Source organism: Parambassis ranga, chromosome 12 (assembly GCF_900634625.1).
Source record: "Parambassis ranga chromosome 12, fParRan2.1, whole genome shotgun sequence".
Classification (NCBI taxonomy): Eukaryota; Metazoa; Chordata; class Actinopteri; family Ambassidae; genus Parambassis; species Parambassis ranga.
In genome coordinates, this window is record NC_041032.1 from 4,120,183 (window position 1) to 4,141,225 (window position 21,043).

A 21,043-nucleotide genomic window follows, 5' to 3' on the forward strand; every position below is an offset into this window, starting at 1 on the left:
TTTTAGTTATGCGTCCAAGGTGCCTAAAAGTGATTCTTAAGTTAAATTAACAGGCACTGATCTCACAGCCTCAGCTATAAGAACTTGGTTTCTTTGGTAGAGAAGATAAAAAAAAAGAGTAGTAATCAAGTCTGCCAGTGATGAAACAATGCTTTATTCCTGCACAGGAGAGAGCTAGCTGGACATTGGCAATGTAAGAGTTCACAGATGATAAAAGGAGTTTTTTTTCTTTGCTCCCTTAGGAACTAGAATTCAAATCAGTCTGAAAAACTAAAAGACATCAAGGTTACTTGCTCTGGGCTTGTGCTCTTCCAGTCACAAACCAAGCTTCTTTTTTATACTTAACCATAAAATAAAGGGCAGCTTGATAAGTTTGTGGCTAATTCTTTACATTATACCCTCCTACATGTACATCCTTTGTACTGCATTTGACCAAATTAGCTCCTTGAACTACAAGATAAATGACACAGGGTTACATTAGCATCTGTACCTATGAACTTACATCTGACTTACTGATATACCCAGACCCAGATTCTAAGGGGTTGTGTTGACCATGGTACAGTCATGAACATCACTTCCTGTTTATGTGTTTTTGTGGTTATTGGTGCTTTTCAGTTGTTTAGGTTAGATTAGTCATAGGTGTTCAAAAAAAATGGATTAGGCTTAGATTAAAAACCCTTTTCACACATGCAGCTGGAATTTTTCTAGACTTTCACCAGTTAAATGTCAGACAGTACTGAGGAACCATGTAAATGGATGATTACTGGATAATTCAGCCAATGTGTGAATGCAGCAGGTAATAGTCCAGCACATTGACAGCGAACCGGTCAAAGCTGAAACACACCGTTTAACTGCTTTATTTTTATTTTTTAATCTCTTGGCCTGCATGGTGCTCTTCCCCCTGATATTCCAGGCACGTTCAGATACCTGTAGTTTTAATATTAATGCAAAAAACTAGTCAATACTTTTGACAAGTCTGCTGCTGCAGGCTCTACTGAGGTGTCTTCTTCTAAAGTGGTGAGGAGCACTATGGCAATACGGGGCTCATTTCCAAAACTCAGAAATATCGACTACATATAACATTTTGTTGACAGGCTGCAAAATGGCGACTGAGTTTCCTCTTCATCTTGGCAAAGAGGTACAGTGTAGAACAACAGATGAGAACTCCCACTCTGAACTTCCTGTTTCATACGGGGCACGCCTAGAAATAATGAAACTGTTGTCTAAAAACAGTTTTTACAGGTTATAACTGTAGCAATATTCTAATGGCACTAGTAACATCATGCACCATCACCTTCTTCTGCTGTTTTGATTTCAAACATCGAGCAGCAGCAGAGCTAACCCCCCATGGAAATTTGCAGGCAGTGGCCTAAATCAATACAATAATCACCTAATCGATGGCTAGTGCTCTTTCTGTGAATTGCAGCCATTTTTTTGGCACAATGGCATTAATAGGAATTAGGAGAGTCTCACTGTAGACAGGCTCTGGTAATGGTTGGAAGGTGAAATCAGGTCATTAGGGTGAGTTCAAAGCCACAATACCAGGAGAGAGCAGGGAGGCCAGTGTTTTCCATTTTGTCACACAAAAGTTGTCACGCACATAATGACAGCTGGCAGGTTGGGTTTTATTATTATATTCTTTTATTCATTCAATAGCAAAAAAAGCTGTTTAACAATCTATTGTCTGTGGACAAAAGCGAGTCTGTGCCAGGATAATTTAGCAAACAGCAAATTAATTAGTAGCTGTATATTAGTTAGACATAAACAAATCTCTAAAAAAAAGGGATACTGTTGCTGGATATGGAAGACATTACACATGCCAGACCATAGTGTTTGTGTCTGTTTTGAGCGGCTAACAACTAAAGTGAGAAACATTAAGGACAATGTGTTGTTTAGCTTTCAATCTTAGGTATAATAGAAGAAGTGCATACATATAAAAAACACATAATGAATGAGAAAATGTAAAAGCTTCAGTCATGTCTCTTTAAAAGCAAAAATAAAATTGGCCTTAAAATGGGAGGCTTCAAAATAAGCTTTTCTGTAGGAGAGGTTTCACAAAAGCAGCATGCAGTGCCAGGATGAAGATCCGTGCGAGAGAGGGAAGTGCTTCATGATTGCCAGCATATCATCTACCAGACAATTGAACGCTCTCTTTACCAAAAACAGAGAGAGAGAGAGAGCGAGAGAGAAATGTTGGATGGGTTTGGGTCAGTTGAGCAGGTGGTGGGCTTAATTTGCATTACTTCTCCTCTTGAGCATTTCTCTATCACACATAACACTATTCATTATACCCAGGTTAATACTCCACCTGATTTTGAAGAGGAGAAAAAAAAATCAGAGAGGCTTTTTGGAGCTGATATATAATGCTGTTAACAGCTGAGCAGAGCACACTGGGATTATACTGATTATCTAATACTAATTTTGGGAAATAATCTCTTTTGTAATTGGCTTTCTTAAAAATAGTGAGGTGCTCTTCAGAATGCCAAAATAGATCTCCTGTTAAAGTCTATTCACTATATGCTCAGAATCCCATACTGTTTTTTTATTATTATTTTAGATGTAGGTCCCCTAAATGAGTGGATAAATAATTATTCACCAAGAAAATGGTTTTAAAAGCTCTTATTTTGAAATGAAATATGAGGAGAGCAATTCTAATACTCTATTGTGATCAAATGAGGCATGTGAATGTCAGTAGGCCTGCTAAACCTGACTTCAACCTGAGTGAAATATATGCAGCATCACAAATTCATCCTTATTAATAGTAGGAGCAGCATTCAAACACAGTCATGTGTAGTCCATTTTCTCTTTGAGCTCTGGCTCCACCATATCCTAAAGCATCTGTCTCTAAATGGTTTTTTATCATCATCTTCTGTTTAGTGCTGAGCAGGTAGCATCAGAGTGAATGATACTGTAAATGTGCCATAAAATGTTGCAGTTAAAAGCCTAAAAAAATAGTGGAAAAAAAGCTGGTGATAAATCTTTGATTCATTGTTAATATAAAAATCTCTGGTAAGTACAGTTTAAGAAGCGTTGAGTGTGTTTATGTGGCGATGAGATGTATCCAGGTTGCTTACAGTAGGCTACATGAGTCATCTGACCTACATGCTCATTAGTCCAAATGTGTGACTGGAAGGCATCCCACAGCCACACAACGTGTGCATATGTATAACATGTTTGTGATGAGCATGTCAGAGTTCTTGGGTTGTCTCTGTGAATTTAAGAATGTATAAAATGAGTGGGCACCACCTCTTCCCACTCTGAAATAATATATCCCTAACCTCCATCAGCACACTGTGGTGAATAACTGACAGGGAAAAAAAAAAAACAACAATCCTCCTACACTGTTGATGCTCTGTGTGGAACTGTTTGACACGACTGGAATGTGAGAGCTGAATTATCTCCGTCTTATTCTGAAGGAGCTATTTGTGCTTATTGAGGAAATCCCTTGTGTTTATGTCTCAAGGTCCCTGAAGTCGAGAGTGAAGATTATGGTGGATGGAACTCTGCTCATCTCTAATGTCATCCCTGTGGATTCGGGGAACTACACTTGTGTGCCGACCAACGGCCTGATGACTCCGCCGGCCGCCTCCGCCAACCTTACTGTGATGCGTAGGTTTCTTGTGTGTGGTCTGTAGATATGAGACATCGAATATTTACTTGTAATTTCTTCAGATTTCTAAACACAGTCAGATGATTGTGCATACCTACCAAAATATATACCTTAAACACATATTTATTGATAGACATATGCATATAAATACATGACTCAAGGCTGCTGTGATGAGTCACATCTTTAAGTGCATTTTATGAAATCCATTCATCAAAGTAACATTGAAAAGTGCTCAAATTGCCAGCTTTAAAGGGAAAATATGCAAAAAAAAAATAAAGATGGGGTCCTCCTGAGTTTGAGGCGCCACCTGTTGGATTGGGTGGGAAGGCTGTAATCAGATGCAGGGTAGTGTGAGGCTTCAGTGAGGGCCCTGGTCATACAATACACATCACACCACAAAGCAAACTGCCAACACGGCATATACAAGTACCTGTATTACAACCAGTGCTAATGAGAAACGGTGAGCTATAGATGGAGCATAGTGAATCATAACTCATTTTTCACTTTCATGCAGTCTAATTTTCACTTCTGTATGAGTGTAATTCTGTGCTGCAGGGACTCAAGTGCTAAGAGACCAGCAGGGATCAGATTTTGATCAGATTTCTTTTATAATGTGACTAATAACAGTTCTAATGCTAGGTATATGTGGTGCTGTCACTATATATTAGGATAATATATTAGGGAAATAAAAGACTTGCTTTACACAGCCCTTTGAAATAAAACTCAGATTGTAAAACAAGGCTTCTATTTCCCTAAAAGCAGAAATATATAGCCCATAGCACTGCCTACTGTTCATGTGATACAGTCTGCAGCCTGTTCACAAACATCTATCTTTACAACATGTCACTCTAAGTTTAGTTAAGCTTTAACAGACCACACGGACTTTACTGGTATACAGTAAAAACTATAGAGAGGCTTTAAGGTTAAGGTGTGTTTTGATAAAGCCAAACTTTATTAATTAAATAATAATGACAGTAGTGAGCAGCTAGCAATAGTGCTAGTTTTAGCAGTAGTTGTGATAACTTAATGCAATTACTCCCTATATAAAATTCAAGTGTGGAATGTGTAAATATACTGTAATTAAAAATGGTTAAAAGAAGAAAACATTTTTATGAAGTAGGATTATAACAAAGCAGTCAGTTCAGTCTTAAAATGTGTGTATTAGAATTATTATTATCTCCATGATACTCACTGACTTTTTGTCCTAACTATGCTCAGACCCAGCCCAGGCTCTCCAAATGCCCCAGGAAACGTACCTGCCCACAGGCATGCAGGGTACGATCTCCTGCCCGGTGGCCGCCCTGCCTCCGTTGCTCCGCGTGGATTGGACGAAAGATGGAGAACCACTTGACCTCTTCTTGGTAATAAAAAATACTAAATTCCAGGAAGCGTATTTCCATCAACACTGCATGATCTTTACTTGGTACCTTAAATTTCTGTCCTTCGTCTCATGGGGCCCAATGCTGCTCCATTCATTGATTCTTGATGCCACAGACCTCATTCATTTCTTAGTGTCGGACACAGCTGCAGGCGCCTGTGAAGCAGCAGCCTTCAGCTTGCCCCCATCATGCAAGAGCTTTTGTTAACAATCAGCCCATTCAACCTACCTGGAGGGTAGCACAGAACATTTTTTTTTTTTTTAGAAATCTTAACCGGGCATTTCCTCTTTTCACTGATGGAAATATTCTCTCATTTTTTTCACTGGCAAGGCCACATACAATCACATAGATCTTAATGGATAGGTGTAATGTCTTAAAGGCTTGGGAAGCAATCCCCAGGGAATACCTTACTTCCCCTTGCTCCTTTTTTCCCCACTTTGACTTTAATTTGCTGCTCACCTTTTTGAAGAGATGAACCATTATAAATGAGGGGGAGTCTGTCAGACATTCCAGCACTCCTTTAACCTTTGTTCTCCTCAGTTTATCACATCAGAAACTCAAGCAGGAGCCAGCGGTGGCAGCTTTTAAAATAATTCCCTTTGCTTTTGCGTGCAAAATGACCCACCCACTTCCTTCTCCTCTATTTTCCAACATGCTGAGTTGACCCCCCCCCCCCTTACATCCTCACCTCCTCTAGTCTTTGGTCTGAGCGATGGACATGTCGACGGATGAGGGGCACCACAGGAAATGTGATAGATTCCTGTAGAGCAGGATGCTGGCATTGGAGTCAGACTGTTATTCTGCCAATTATTCCAATTCTACCACGTTTGTTGTAAGCCCTCACACCCAGAGTAATGCTTACTCACAGCCTCATTCTGGGGAGGATAATAGCAGTTTTGACTTCATTAGACTGAGTGGGAACCTGTTTTTTTGTGCAGACAAATGGCAAGCTGTGGCTTATTGGAAGGAAAAAAAAACTAGTGACTCAAAAAGTGTTTTTGAAAACTCTGCCAGACGTTTCTGTTACATGTGTTTGGATTCATCTCACAGATTATTTTTAATCAGAAGATCATTTTTTTTTCTTTTCCAGGTGTTTTAGACAAAACCTGTGACATGAATAAATAATGCACATTTTAAGAGAAGTTTGGAAGTAATCTGCCCAGTGAGGACTTAAGTACTTAACTACTACAGGACTGTGGCAGGCACACATCAAAAACATTATTTCTCTAAATCCTTCAAACACAGCTGAGGAGCTCATATGTTGCCTCGGAGTGGTAACAGATTTCCTGCCTTTTAGCTCTTTAAGCTCTCTGCACTCTTCTTAGCTTTGATATATTTATTTATATATATGCCAATGTATCATTCAATGTGTGTGTGTGTGTGTGTGTGTTAGCTCCTTTTCCTTTCCAGCTGTCAGAGTGATGTAAGAATTGTGCTTTTCTGTCAGTATCCAGGATGGACCTTGAAGCCAGAGGGGTCTTTGTTCATGGCCACAGTCAACGATGATGCAGCTGGCGTGTACACATGCACTCCTTACAACAGCTACGGCACCATGGGTCCATCTGGGTCCACTACTGTTATTCTGCAGGTTAGTGTGAACTCAAAGCTGCTCACTATGTTGTAATCCCTAATCTAACCAGATTACATTTCATGTACAGTTAGGGAAAAATGATTTGAACCCCTGCTGATTTTGTAAATTTGCCCACTAACAAAGAAATGATCAGTGTATTATTTCAATGGAAGGTTTATTTGAACAGCGAGAGACAAAACAATAACAAACAAACCCAGAAAAATGCATTTCAAAAAAGTTCACAAAACCTTCAGCTCCCTCCAGGGATTATGGTCTGGAGACTGACTAGCCCGCTCCAAGACCTTAATATGCTTCATCTCGATCAATCCTTTGTCGACTTGGCCGTGTGTTTTGGATCACTGTCATGCTGGAATACCCACCCACGACCCATTTTCAATGCTCTGGCTGAGGGAAGGAGGTTCTCACCCAAGATGTGATGGTACATGGGGTAGTGTGTTACCAACTGTTTCAGTGACTATGGTCCCAGCTGCCTTGAGATCATTAACAAGTTCCTCGTGAGTAGTTCTGGGCTGATTCCTCACCGTTCTCATTATCATTGAATCTTTACAAGGTGAGATCTTAGATGGAGCTCCAGAGGGAGAATTGGTAATAACATAAACCTGGGAGACAGTAATCTTGTAATATTGATAATATTGATAGGAGATCAAATACATTTATGTTTACTTATTTTTTTGATTTTTTGTTTGTTTTTGTTATTGTTGTGTCTCAATGCTCTAACCTACCATTAAAATTATAGACTGATCATTTCTTTGTTAGTGGGCAAACTTACAAAATCAGCAGGGGTTCAAATAGGTTTTTCCCTATCCGTATCACAAATGCCAAAGAGTTGACCTGTGTTGGCTTGAAAGTTTTGAAACTGCCCTGAATCTGTCACTAGTTCTACTACCACTGTGCGTGCATTTTAATTAACCACAACCGCATGTGTCACAGCGGATTAAAAACTTAACAGAAACAACATTTCATTGACCTTTTCACTCCGACGCGTGAGCCAGACTCTGACATTAATGGAAGTCAACTTAGATTCTCCACAATGGTGGCACTATTAGGGAGTTAATTGTGCGGCTAATCCTTTTGTTATTAAGATAATCTTGTCCAAAGCGGCAGTAATCCAGTCTTAAAATCCCTTGTTTGGCATCGCCTTGATTCAGCTATATTGCTTTGGCAATTCGCAGGACCCCCCATCATTCAGCGTCACTCCGGAGAAGCAGTACAAACAGGAGGCTGGGAGGACTCTGCTCATTCCTTGTCAAGGAAACATAGACCCAGCAATTAAAATGACCTGGAGCAAGGTAAATGAGGCACTGTAGGTTATTTAATAAGCAAGCTGTCCTGTTTTATTGATGTCAAGGATAAGGTCTACAAGGACTGTTTTACTGTTTTATAGTTTACTGAGCTTAACTCGGTGCACTCAGTGTGAATGACTGCACACACACACATTTGAATTTTTCTGTTGCACTCTTGCTACTGACTCATCACTTTGGAATATGCATAAATGTATCCAGTTTAAATGTGTTTTGAGGTGACTGGGCATCCCCTCCCATGATATGCAACTTCACTTGACCTTGTGGATAGTCATAGCTGGCAGATAAACACCACGTAGGAGGCTTTTGTTTTGGCAAAAACTTTGTTTAGGTTTCCAAAGGAGAGTTCTCAAGGTCTATTTTTTTATTTACCTCTTCAGCTAAGTACATGAGCAAAGGAGGTGTGGATGGATGGCAACCTTCCTCTACTTCTGTGGTGCACTGTAGTTGCTGAAGTCCACCCACTTTTTTTGAGTCAGGATTTGTTCACATCTTTTCTGTATAATTATACATTAACCAAATTTTCAATTTCACTTTGGATATAGAAATGTTGATTTAACTGCCAATTTACTCTAAAGGTATAATTATACCTCTTTCCTTGTGGACACACAGTTGGACACCCTGTGTACTCACTGGTGCTAAAAAACAGAACCTGAAGGAGTACTGTACCTGGTTGCCCATGAGATGTACAAAAACAAGGCTCACCCCAAAACCAAGTCAAAGCTCATAAATGTTAAAATGTCCAACTAAACAGCAGAAATACATATTTTACAGCCTGTTACAAGAATAATTTTGGTCTCTAATGATAATTTCTCTGTACATGGGCTGGATATTTTTTATACAAGTCACCCATTAAATTTTAATTAAAAGCTGAAGTTATGCTCAATAACTGGTCACCCAGCCACATCCAGCTCCACATTTGGGGCTAATTCTGGATTAGCTAAAGAGCTACAGACGTTGTCATCAGGGGGTTCATGCATCTTTATGTGCAGTGCATGGTCAGCACTTGAAAGAGAAACTTAAACACCCCAGAAATGTAAAAAAAACCCCAACAAAATAAGTCAAATCCAGGCTTGAAAACACTGAAACCCTAATGAAAACACAGCCTTCAGAGAAGGTATGTATGATCATTACTGTCTGCTTACTGACGCAGATTATTTTCTTACATATGCTCCATGTCCTTGTTGTTCTACTCATAGGTTGACGTGTCTCGTCACATCTCATACTCCATAGAACCCAACGGTTCTCTGCTGCTGCAGCCTCTCATCAAGGAGCACCAGGGTTTGTGGGAGTGCAGCGCATCTAACCGCGTGGCGTCAGTGAAGGCGAGCACAAAAGTCTTTGTGATGGGTGAGTCCTATCTGACAGGTTCCATAAAAAACACAATGATTACATGAGCTGTCTTCATTTTTAGTCCCAAATTGTTTTCTGTATGTACTGGTACCTGTGTGAGCCTCGATTACATGCAGCTACAGGCAGGATGCCTGTGCCTCCACGCCGCCTCCGATGGATAAATGTGGCACATCTAGAGATGGCCTCTAAACTTTTGCTGTATCAGGTAGTTGAAGTGTGCTGGCTGCTTTCCAACAACCTCCTCTCCACTGCCTCCTTTCCATTACAGGAACCAGTCCCCATGCGGCCACCTCCCTGTCCGTCTCTCCAGGGGTGAAGCAGGCCAACATATCCTGGGAGGCAGGCTTTGATGGAGGATCAGCACAGACATTTTCAGTTTGGTGGGTGTAAAGCCTCCCACTTTCTTCTTGGGCTGTAACCATGGCAGCCATCAACGGCGCTGGTATTACTCTATTGATCTCGAGGATGAGGAATTCATTTATCTGTTATCACTTCTTGGCAGCTACAATAAAAAACGCTGCTGCAGAGCATAACTAACTATAATGCAGTGGCCATGCTAGCTACAACTGGAGGTTACTGAAAAAAAGAGCGTGATACATCAGGTTTTTATGAATCAGCACTTTTGTATTGGCTTAGAAATCACAGATGAATATATTTTGTTTGCTTGAAGGATAAGTGTTTTATGTTTCAATTTGAGGGACAGGAAAAAAAAAGAAAGTTAAACTGTAGCCAGCTCGACATATATAAGTGTTTTCTACTTCACGGCTATAATGCATGAGCCTGAACACTTTAAAAGCTTTCTTCTAAGGACTTACTAATCGAACAGAAAAGTAGTATATTTATATATTTATAAGGATGTGAAAAAGAAAAGTTCTCCACAACACGAGCACCCCACATCTGAAGTAGATAAGATGCGCTCTCTTAATCCCTGAGAGGGAACTGGGTCATTGTTGCAGTTGTGGAGTGCAGAAATGAATATAAATGACATCAAACATGTAAAAATAGATCAGCCAATCAGCGTAAACATCCTCTCAGCGGCTCCTGATTTGACAGACTGGCATGCTGTGACCACAGGTCATGAAGGGAAAACTCTATTGTGAGAAAGATCAATTATTTAGCTTTTTTCTGTGCTGTTAGATACAGAGACAGAGTTCACCCGGAAATCAAACATTCATATTTAACCGCACCGCTATTTATCCAGCTAGATTGTCTAAGAGTTTCGGAGATATTGATCTTAGATAGACCTATATATGTGTTAAGTAACACAGGCTCACTAATAAGAAGGTCGGTTAGTTCAACTCCCAGCTGTTTCCTGGCTAAGTGCTAATGAATGCAAACTTTTTATTTTTAGCCCATGACCCTCCAACCACAGCTCTTTTTGGCCCTCTGTTGAATAAAATATGAATATTGCTTTAATAATAATTGTGGAGTGAACCGTCCGTTTATATAACAGGACAAAACACAGCTGTTTTCTCATTGACATTCCAACTGCAATCCGCATATTGTTCTCATAAAAGGCCAGAAATGGCACTCGACAGGTCTTGTTAGCGCTTCCACCCGATGAAATTTAACAGCTCATCAGTTGTTTGGTGGTTGTGAAAGCTGTGTGGGAAAATATTCACGCTGTATCCTTGTAAAACCAGTTGCTACGGAACAGAACAGGCATCTACGCTCACAGATTTTTTTTTTTGAAGAATTGGAGGTAGTTATGCAACCTACTTATTTCACATGAACGTACAGTATCGGTGCTGTGCTCATATTACACTTGACTGCCTTAAAAAAAGACCATTAACCACGCCATGTTAATGAGCCTAATATCCTGCTCAGAAAGACAAGCCCTTCAGTTGAGCGATCAATCTCCAGTACAGGTCATAATTTGAGACTGACGGTAATAATTTCTCTCCAGTTTTGAATTGGTGAATTTTTCAGCCTCAGGGTCGAATAATTTGCTTTGTGTAAAACAGATGTGTAAAACCTCAGCTCTGGTAGAAACATTAAAATCACCTTAATTGGAGTTACAATTTCTCTGTGCAATAGCAGAGATACATCATTGCCGTGTGCCACAAAATCTGGAGCTTACGATGAGAATGAATGATTAATGAAACCTACTTTTCTGTCATGTTCCATAAAACTAGACTCCCAGAATTCTGCACTGCTCTTTTGTTCTCACGCCTTTTTCTCCCTGTCTCTCTCTCTCTCTCTCTCTCTGTCTCTTCCTCTGCAGGGTGAAGAAGATTTCAGCTCGTGATAATGATGGGAAGCAGGACTGGTTCTCTATGCCTGTGCCCCCCTCAGCTGGCACCAGGCTTCAGGTGACAGGCCTGTCTCCTGCCACCGAGTACCAGTTCAGCGTCCTGTCTAGGAATCAAATGGGAACGGGGCCCTTCAGTGACATCCTCCCAGCACGGACCTTAGGTCAGCATTACCTCATCCAGTTCCAGTCTGTCCAACAGCCCATGCCACAGTGGCCCCTATTGAAGAATCACAAAATATTTTGCCTTAGATCACCAAAATTAGACAACAACAAATGATGTTTGATGGAAGGTTTGATACTCAGCTGTAGTCATTGTCCAAAGTGCCACAGCTGAGTATGATGGCACCACAGTTACAAGTCCAAGTTCAGGTCTTCTGTAGTTCTATTCCACTGCTTCCATTCTGCTCCGTTGTGTCTTAGCCTTTCTATGAAGCTTGCCCCCGCTGGCAAAGGCTCCACCCACATACATAATCATTCTGACAGTCAAAAACCAGTGTCAATAAATATTTAATTAGAGGGACTGTGACAGCAGGAAGCTTACAGTCTGAGACAGCGACCACCTGTCATTCACAGCCTCTATTATGTATAACTTCGAGCCTTTATCCCTGCTGACCATTTTTGTACCAGGCTGCAAACATGTTTTTTACATGGAGGTCAGTGGGGACTGGCGGCTTAAATGAGCTGCATTTGAAACATAAGGCGTAGTCAAGATTGCATATACAACATCTAAAAAGATACAGAAACGGTTCATCATACATTTCTGTAGAAACTCCTGTATTTCCCTGTAATGTAGCATACTAAACTGTAATGGTGATTATCAGTATGTCAGCATCAGTATGTGTTTGTATTCACCTCAAAGCATTGCTGCGCCTAAGTCTCATGGAGCTGCTAGCGTGACTTTTTTTTTTACAGCAGTGGGGCGAATGTTCAAAAGTATTTTGCTGATTCACAGCTGTCTTTATAGAATGATCAAAATTTTGCTAGGGGCAAAATCAATCACTTGCAATTCAGTGTTTCATACACCCTATGGCTGTTCTCTTTGCTTCCAAGGTAACCATTCTTTGGGTGCACTCCTCTAGGCTATTAAAGGCCAGAGCAGGCAGTGGATGGTGTAAATGTTGGAATTAAATGTTCAAATTTGTGATCAGTTTGAGGGACGGATTACATTTAGCTTAATAATAAAAGTAGGCTTTGAATGTGCCGATTAAATGACCTCAAGTCATAAAAGCAAAATTTATTTCAGGTCTAAGCTGAAGAACTAACCTTACCCCTCGCTCGTGGTTGAGGAGTGGCAGTTTTCCATTGTTTTTTTTTTGTTTGTTTCCAGCTGAAGTTCTTCCTCTCTCTGTCTTCATCAGATCTTCCAGAAAGTAGGAATAAACTGAAGCCCCCCACATCGCTGTCAGCTAACCGGGCTTCAGCAGGTGTTGTTCTGCGATGGTCCCTTCCTGAAGAGCAGCACCCACTAATCACCAGCTTCGTTCTCCAGTCCCGCACCGAGCAGGGGGAGTGGTTCAATTTGGACGAGGACGTCAGTGCCCACAGCAGTGAGATAGTGGTTCCGGGTCTGCACAAGGTAACAAGGCAGTCTCGCTGCTCCCTCTGAGACTAATCAGTCCACACTGCTTGTTGAATGCCTTGGAGATTTTTTTATCTGGGCTATACACCTCCGTGCTTTCACTTTAATGTACTCTCAATTATGCACGCTACATGCTGTCATCACTTTTGTGTCGTCTTTCAATCTGTGTGCACTGCCTTTTCTTCTTTCCGTGCTCCTTTTTTCTCTCCTACATGCCTACATGAATTCAAATGAACTTGATTAGCATTGCAAGCACAGTCCTGTGTTGACAAAGTGTGGTTTCATCCTCTGTCCTCTCTCCACTGTGTGTGTGTGTGTGTGTGTACGTTTACGTGTCCACGATGCTGGTCTCAGGACTGTGTGTATGAGCTGCGGCTGCTATCTCGTCGCGGGGAGTTGCTGAGCGAGCCCAGTCCATCAGTCAATGTCTCCACCATGGGTAGGTGTTCGAGAGCAACCTTGCCCCCCCCAATCCCATTGCAGTCCCACCTTCTGTTTCAACCCATCCTCCTCTCTCATTCTAACTCATGTTGAGCTCTTTTTTTTCTCTTTCCCCACTTTCTATATTTCTTCCTCATCTGAATCCAGCGTTAGACCAAAAATTAGAGCAGCGCCTCTGGGAACGCTGTCCATTAGAAGCCTGAATGATAGAAATAGCTCCACTAATAACTTCTCAAAAGAGTTAGCAATTGAATTTGTACTTTTCATATTCTTATGTGAATGTGACATGAATGTTACATTAGAGAGTACAGAGACATCAAAAGGAGGGATCTCCTACTCCCTGACTGATGCTACCCAAGGGCTGGCACAACAATCACAACCAGATTTCAAACTGGTTAACATCGCTTCTGCTGATAATCTCAGTTTGACAGCTATCCATGCGAATGAAACAAAAACAAACAACTTTATGAATATAATTATCATCATCAGGGATGTAGACTGGAGATCAGGCTAACGCTGATTTAGTCTATTAAAACTTAAGAAGGCATATAAGTATTGTCTTATGTGAACGTAAACAATAAATGAAAAATAATAATGACATTTACAAAGCTTCGAATCATCTATCTGTTCTTTCTTTGTTCCACAGTATATGGAAATGTTCACAATGCAACTTCTACATATAGAAATTTGTTTGTTGTTTATCATCAATCTTTGCCTTTCTTCATATCTGCACTAACATGCATCACTGTTAAAAATGACGTCACAGGGATGGAGATATACCCCGCCACATCCCAACTCCTGGAGTTCGTCCCGGAGTCATTACTGGCCAGCGTGCTGGGCGGGGTCGGCTTCATATGCTTGGCACTGGTCCTGATAGTGGGGTCCGCCTGTGTTATCAACCACAAGAGGGACCAGTGTCGCAGAAAGAAGAAGGATGGTAAAATACCCACTCACTCCAGAGACACTCAGCAGACACTCACTTTGATGAACTGCATCATGAATATCATCATTTATTCAATAAAATATTGAAGGCACTTTCAATCCATTATATAAATCATACCCTTCGCTGCATGGATTTGGCGCTCCTCTTGTCCCCTGCTCGTCCATTCTGTTGTAAAAGTTATTGATGTCATTTACATTACTTGCTAATTAGGGTAATTTCTCATTAGTGGCTGATAAATGTAAGTGTAATTAACTTTTTGGACAAGCCTGGGTGCCTTGGGCCCTTTAATGGGCTCTTATTAGAGTTGATTATGTTTTTACTTCTTGGTCAGTGTGGTTGTATCCTAATGAGTCAGATACCATCTTGCCCCTCTCCTTCCCTTTCAGAGTCCCCCACTGCCATCTATAAATGCTCCCCATCAATGTAAGTACCCCTTCATCATTTCATTACGATACCTCCTATTGACCTTTCCCACTGCTTTCATTTAAATATGCTGGAAAAGGCAGCACCCTTCCTTGTCTTACTCATCCTCATCGTTTCCTGCTGCTGCATCTCTCTGTCTTCCGCCCCCTCTTTCACTCTCAATCTTATTTTCTCTGCCGCTATTTCTTCTCTTTCTCTTACACCTCCGGTTTTTCTTACAATTTTCTTCTGTCACCCCGTCCCTCCCCCTCTTTCTCTCTCTCTCTCTCTCTCTCTCTCTCACAGAAAGACTTCAGGCTCCAGCAGTCCAGACAGTGTGCTGAAGAAAAGCCTGCTTCCAGCCAGCTCCCTCTATCCCACATCTTCCTCTAACACCACCTCCTCCTCCTTGCAGACAGACTGTTCCTCCTTTAGCACTCAGACTCATCACCAGCGGAAGCATCTCATGTCCAACTACAGCAGAGGCTGCCTCACTAAGGAAACTTCTTTTCAAATTTCCCCTTCTATTGAGCTGATCTCTAGAGGTCCAGACGGGCGCTTCACACTCCCACTTTATGACAATGACACTTTGAGTGTTCACAGCAAGAAAAGTGTACGGTGTGACCACTCTGCTAGAGTTCGCAGGTCGGTTTCACTGCACTCAGAGAGGGAAGACAGGAAAGAGCTGCCATTTGTGCTCTCTGTTGATCTCCCACCATGCAACCCAGACCCTGATTCCTCAGGTCTGCAACTGCCCCATTACGGCCCGTATGTCACAGATCACAAGGAAAGTTATGACGTCTTCCCTGATATCAGCAGCATGTGTTCAAATAGCAGCTCTGCCACCAATCCTCATCACACCAGAAGTCCAACATTTCCAGTCCTCCCACATATACGATCAGGCTTCGGGCAACCGTCCATTACTGCGAGCTCCCTGGTGCTCCAAATGGAGCATGAGCGGGAGAGAGGTAACCTGAATCGCTGCCTTCAACTGGCTGAGGAGAGGGAGGAACTGGAGAGGGAGCTGCAGAGGTTGACGGTAAAAAGAACCTCTGTCAGAGAAATGAAGAGGCAGCAGCCTGGCTTAGGTGAACCTGTGTGGAAATATAAGAGCAGCACCTTGCCCAGTAGATACCCTCAAGACAGCAGAGAGAGGGCCTGTCTGTCACCGAGCCCATTTTCATCATCCTCTGTCCACTGGGAAACCCATCCTCTTGTTTCACCTCCCACTCTGAACCTGTCCTGGAGCCGTCTTAGCACGTCTTCACCTGCGACTACCTCCTCTTGTTTTAAAAAGCCCAACAACCGTCACCCTTCTCCATTCTTTGCCAAACAGACTTGTTTCCAAACTGAGGAGGCAGGCAGTTTTTCCAATGACAGATTAACTCTCCCACATCTCTCCTCAAAGCTTCAGAGACATGAAAGAGCAGAGGCAGCACCAGAGGGCTATGATAATTCACCACAATCCACAGTCTTAGAAATGCAAACGGGTGATTCATGCTCTGAGGCACCAAGACAGAACAATCTTAGTCATGGCAGCCTTTCAAAGTTGTCTTTCCACAGCAATAAATATACTGAAAAATCTAATTCAGCTCTTGATGCGGTGCCAGACTCATCAAAAGTGGAGGTAGTGTACAACGGACACACAGATGAAGACTTGTGCATGGAGATGAGCGTGGATGAGCCAGAGGTTGAGGTGCGTGTAATGCAGCCTACAAAGCCCATGCTGCACCAGCGGATAGCCTGTCATGTACAGCAAGGACGCCCGCTCAACCGCAGGGATATGAAGAGGAGCAAAAGCCTTAACTGCCATAGCCCTGCATCTGTGGGCACTGTCATCCCAGATTGTCCACAAACATCAGAAGCAGAGGTCTGGAGGGGTCCTAAGCAGAGGAGTCACAGTCTAGACTTGCGAAGGCAGAAAGAGAGTTTTCTGACTCCAGATGCGTGGATAGACTCTCTCAGCCAAGAGAACTGCTCAATTGCATCATCTTGTCACCCTGACACTCTGCACTGGAGACCCCAGAGCTCTCCTCCCAGGAAGATTTCCAGATCTCCCACAAATTCTTGTCCTGCTGCACAGCCTCCCGCTGTGGAGCCTTTATCTCCAAGGAGCAGCAAACATGAAGTGTCTTTGCACTATGAGCCAAGAAGAGAGGCATCCCTTTTACCCACTGCTGCCAAATGGCCAAACACCTACCAGGAGGCCATGAACGAGGCTGGAGGTTACATGGAGGCAATGAAGGCCCTGTCCTTACCTCGTATCAGAGACAATCAAGAGGCAGTGGAAGTAGATGCTGGAGGTTATGAGGGAGTGCCAGGGTCCGGGAGCAGCTACAGCAGTTACGCCAGCAGTGGCAGAGGCAGCATGGAGCCTGCTAATGGGCGCCTTTCCGTGTGTCACCTTTCCCCAATTCTCGTCGGCTCACCTGAGACTGTCAGGGACGCCACAGAGGACAAACACAGCTACCAAATGGAACCAGGCCAAAGGTATTAAGACATAATGAATGAGGGAAATCAGGTTTTATTGGGGAAAATGTGGGAGAGAACCTTGTGGTCAATATAGTACTTTCAAGGTGAGCCTAAAATACACAGTTTAATATAAAGCATATGACACAGTGTGTTTTTAGATCAGCCACATACCCTGTGGAGACAAACCTTTATTATAGTTTTTTCTGTACAAACTCAACAAACATGGATAATTTGCACTATTTTTCATAACTGATAAGTATAGAGATTACAGAACCACTTCATTAGTTTAACATGTAATCACTGCTTGAATGTGAATTAATTATGTAACAATATAATACAATCATTGTGGGAGGAATTTTTGCAAAACAGACAATCTGCTGTTAAGTGAAAAAACAGAAGCATATTGGGAATATTGGATATATACAGCTTTGCCATTTATAGACACCAGTGTACACAAAACACCCCTACTGTTTTTGTATTCAGTATTAAGTGATGTTTTTGTGACCTTTACAGGAGAAAGGCCTCTGTTGATGAGAATTATGAGTGGGATGCTGTTGATTTCTGCTTACAGCCTGGAGAACATGATGGTGAGCAATTTTGGTTTACTGTTAATATGTTGGAAGTCATGTCAGTAGAAAATCATTGATTGATGATTGTTGTGCTGTTTTCACTCATCATCAAAATGGTTTTGTTCTTTCATGCCATGGGGTGGTTGTGGAGAGCTCACCATAACCGATTCTTTCCTTACTTCAGAAGCTATAACAAGTAATATAACATTTCAAAGCTGTAATCATGTTGTAACAGCAGAAAACTTTGAAAGAAGTTACAGTTTCAGAGCATAATGCCTCTATAGACAAAAGCATAGGCAAAAAATAATGGACACACTTTTTATACATAGGTTTACTGAAGAGCAATTCTGGACCTTTATGCCAACATGAAAAAGCCTAAACCATGACAGAAAAGCTGCATGTGCATCATTTGCTCCTCACCTAACCTCTTTTATTATTTTACTATTTTCAATATTATTTTCATAGATTGTAAAGTTTGCAAATCATAGACGTTTCCTTGGTGGAAGGAGGTTGTAAAATTATAAAATGTAAAATTTAATGTACCCAACTAAAAAGTCAAAAAATTATTCATAGGAACAAAATCAGCCTCAAGTGGCATTGTGAGGAACTGCACTTTGCTTCATTTCTGTCTCACTGGTTGCTGCTTGGATGAAACGCATTTAAAGATTCCCTTTCTTCTTAAGTAAATGTTAAATAAATGTCACTGATCTATTTATACAAATGTTAAATTTGATTTAAAAATACAAGGCCCACCTGTGGGAGAAGCAACATTAATAACTGCGAGCTATGTTCCAAAAGTTAAATATTTTTCCATTGATTTGTATGTGACAGATAACAAATGCTACCAGTGCCGCATGGGTGCACTAGCTCTACAAGCCCACTGCCAGCACAGAGTAGCTGTGCACATGTCACTTTAAATCTGGTGCCCAGGTTTCATTGAGCAATGGACTGCAATCAAACATGGATAGATTGTATTTTATAGATGATCTTGCAAGGAATGTTGGCATGCATGCTGCATAATTTTAAAGATGAATTGTGCTGGGACTGGGAAATTGTCTATAGAAACTAAACACAGTTTACACAGCTGTAAAGGTGGACGTCCTAACATGGGCATCTATGAGGATTGACTGTTATTGATCAAGTGGCCATTTTAGGAACTGCAGAGTCTGGCACTTCAGCCTAACATTGAGGGAAAGTGATTACTTTAATAGACTTTTTAAAATATTTTTTGGTACTTATTTTTTACATTTGACAGGATTGACATTTTAAAAATGCTTCATTTTCAGAATATAGACCTTATTCTTTGTTTAACTTGCCATCTGACTAGAAAGCGGTCGAAATGTGTCCATAAAGCTTTATCTTCCTCTTGAGTTAAAAAGCAGAGGACTGCTGCAGTCAAATTAGATGAATAGGGTGTCTGAAGTATGCATTCCTGGATGACTGCAGGCTCACTGTGTAGTCAGTGTGTTATGGCATGTGCCGTAGAGAGCAACACTTAAAATTTCCATTACGGAATCATTTTTTGAATTTTAACTTGAGCCTAGGCAATATTTGTGATTGTACTTTTAGAAAGAAACTAGGAGAAAGGTCAGACATGTTTTTACTCTCCTCAGATTTGCCTTGCAAGCTAAGCTGCAGTCAGAATATTTAATATCCCACCTATAACCTGTGAGTGTTTCTCATCTCTGGGTGTTGAGCACCGAGGAGGTGAAACCTACAGGGCATGGATGTTTAATGAAATAACATCAGCAGTAAAATATAAGGAAACTCACAGATGCTGTTATTTCACAAGTTTCTTTCTTTACCCACAGGCGTGCTTCCTTCGTTGAATCAGCTGAAGACCCCTCCGTTTTGTAGCCTTCCCAGCATGCAGCGCTCTACTAAGGCACTGAAAAATTGCACTCAGGTTTCTGTGCTCCCGGGGCATCAAAGCAGCTGCTCTGCTGAGCCAGAACCAGACACCGTGCTGTTCTGACACTGCCAGCCTTCGGCTCATCTCACCTGGTGTGTCCTTTCACTTATTGACTCGCAGCACAAGGTGACAAAAAGGCGCAGGTAGCAGAAAGTGAGCTTTTGTGTGATCAATCTCATTTTCTATTTTAAAGTGAAAGAAGGGCAGAGCATGGGGGCTTCGAATCATTTACAATAAGCACAGCTCAGTAAACATAATGAAAGGAGGAAATCAAGTGTACTCTTACACATAGCTTTAAAAAAAATGTTTTTACTGTCTGACCCATCATCGCCAGCACACTTTTGACATTTACTGCCAATCTTCTAATATCAAAGCAACACGCTGGGCTGATGGATTTACTACGTTCTCTTGTGTAGTTTGATATGCATTCATCATCTAGGGATGACTCCGTATCATCAAGTGACTGGTTTGTGCTGTGGATGACTACGTTTTGAGATATTATCAATCTCCTTTAAGCTACACAAAGGAGGTGTTTATAAAATGTCAATAAATAAGGAAGATGATAAAAGGTTATTGTGCTGCACTGTTATTCTTAAAAATAACACTTTCTCCATGTGATTTCCCATGGAGATGAGCATTTTTTTCTTTGCATGCATTGCAAGCAAATTTCTCCCTGGGATTAATGGAAGTATTTCTGATTTCTGATTGCATGAAAAAACACCCAACATGAACAAGACTTAAAAAAAAGAATGAAAGAACATAAGGGTATACCATTACCTACTCTAAGTCTTGGGATCATGTCACAGAATGAATTTTCTTGTAGTTTTTACCTGGAAATATGAAAGCATGACATTAGACAACACTTTATACAGTCAAGTATGTCAAAAAAAAGACCATAATGTGGTATGACAAAAATTCACGTTTTTGATGTGCTATATCATTGCTTTTTTATGGTTATACATATATACTGTGCATATACTGTGCATTTTCATGATACACTATGATATTTCTGCAGAATAAATTAAATAATGTTGTATTTTAACATGACCTTAAATTTGAAAAATACATAAGACTTATACTTTTAATTTTTTATTTGACCTGATATATTTTAGTAATTACATATAATGTACATTTTCATTATATTCTTTGGTAATTATGTGTGAAATATATTTCATAATTCAGTATGACCCAAAATTTGTAAGACATTTTTTTTGACCTGCTATATTATGTCTATTAT

General features: G+C 41.1%; 1 protein-coding gene across 2 annotated transcripts in view; it reads left to right on the forward strand.

Moving 5' to 3' along the window:
• The window catches only part of igsf9a (immunoglobulin superfamily, member 9a), a 48,588-nt gene extending 27,574 nt beyond the window's left edge, over nucleotides 1-21,014 (forward strand). For both annotated transcript variants that reach the window (XM_028417623.1, XM_028417624.1), the window contains exons 8-21: nucleotides 3,464-3,609; nucleotides 4,829-4,971; nucleotides 6,437-6,577; nucleotides 7,753-7,869; nucleotides 9,081-9,231; nucleotides 9,503-9,614; nucleotides 11,459-11,649; nucleotides 12,847-13,064; nucleotides 13,422-13,506; nucleotides 14,275-14,445; nucleotides 14,838-14,874; nucleotides 15,160-17,343; nucleotides 17,839-17,912; nucleotides 19,706-21,014. In XM_028417623.1, coding sequence (XP_028273424.1) covers nucleotides 3,464-3,609; nucleotides 4,829-4,971; nucleotides 6,437-6,577; nucleotides 7,753-7,869; nucleotides 9,081-9,231; nucleotides 9,503-9,614; nucleotides 11,459-11,649; nucleotides 12,847-13,064; nucleotides 13,422-13,506; nucleotides 14,275-14,445; nucleotides 14,838-14,874; nucleotides 15,160-17,343; nucleotides 17,839-17,912; nucleotides 19,706-19,869 — 3,934 coding nt within the window. In that variant the 3' untranslated portion in view covers nucleotides 19,870-21,014. The remainder of the gene's footprint in view (nucleotides 1-3,463; nucleotides 3,610-4,828; nucleotides 4,972-6,436; nucleotides 6,578-7,752; nucleotides 7,870-9,080; nucleotides 9,232-9,502; nucleotides 9,615-11,458; nucleotides 11,650-12,846; nucleotides 13,065-13,421; nucleotides 13,507-14,274; nucleotides 14,446-14,837; nucleotides 14,875-15,159; nucleotides 17,344-17,838; nucleotides 17,913-19,705) is intronic.
• The last annotated feature ends 29 nt before the right edge of the window (nucleotides 21,015-21,043 follow it).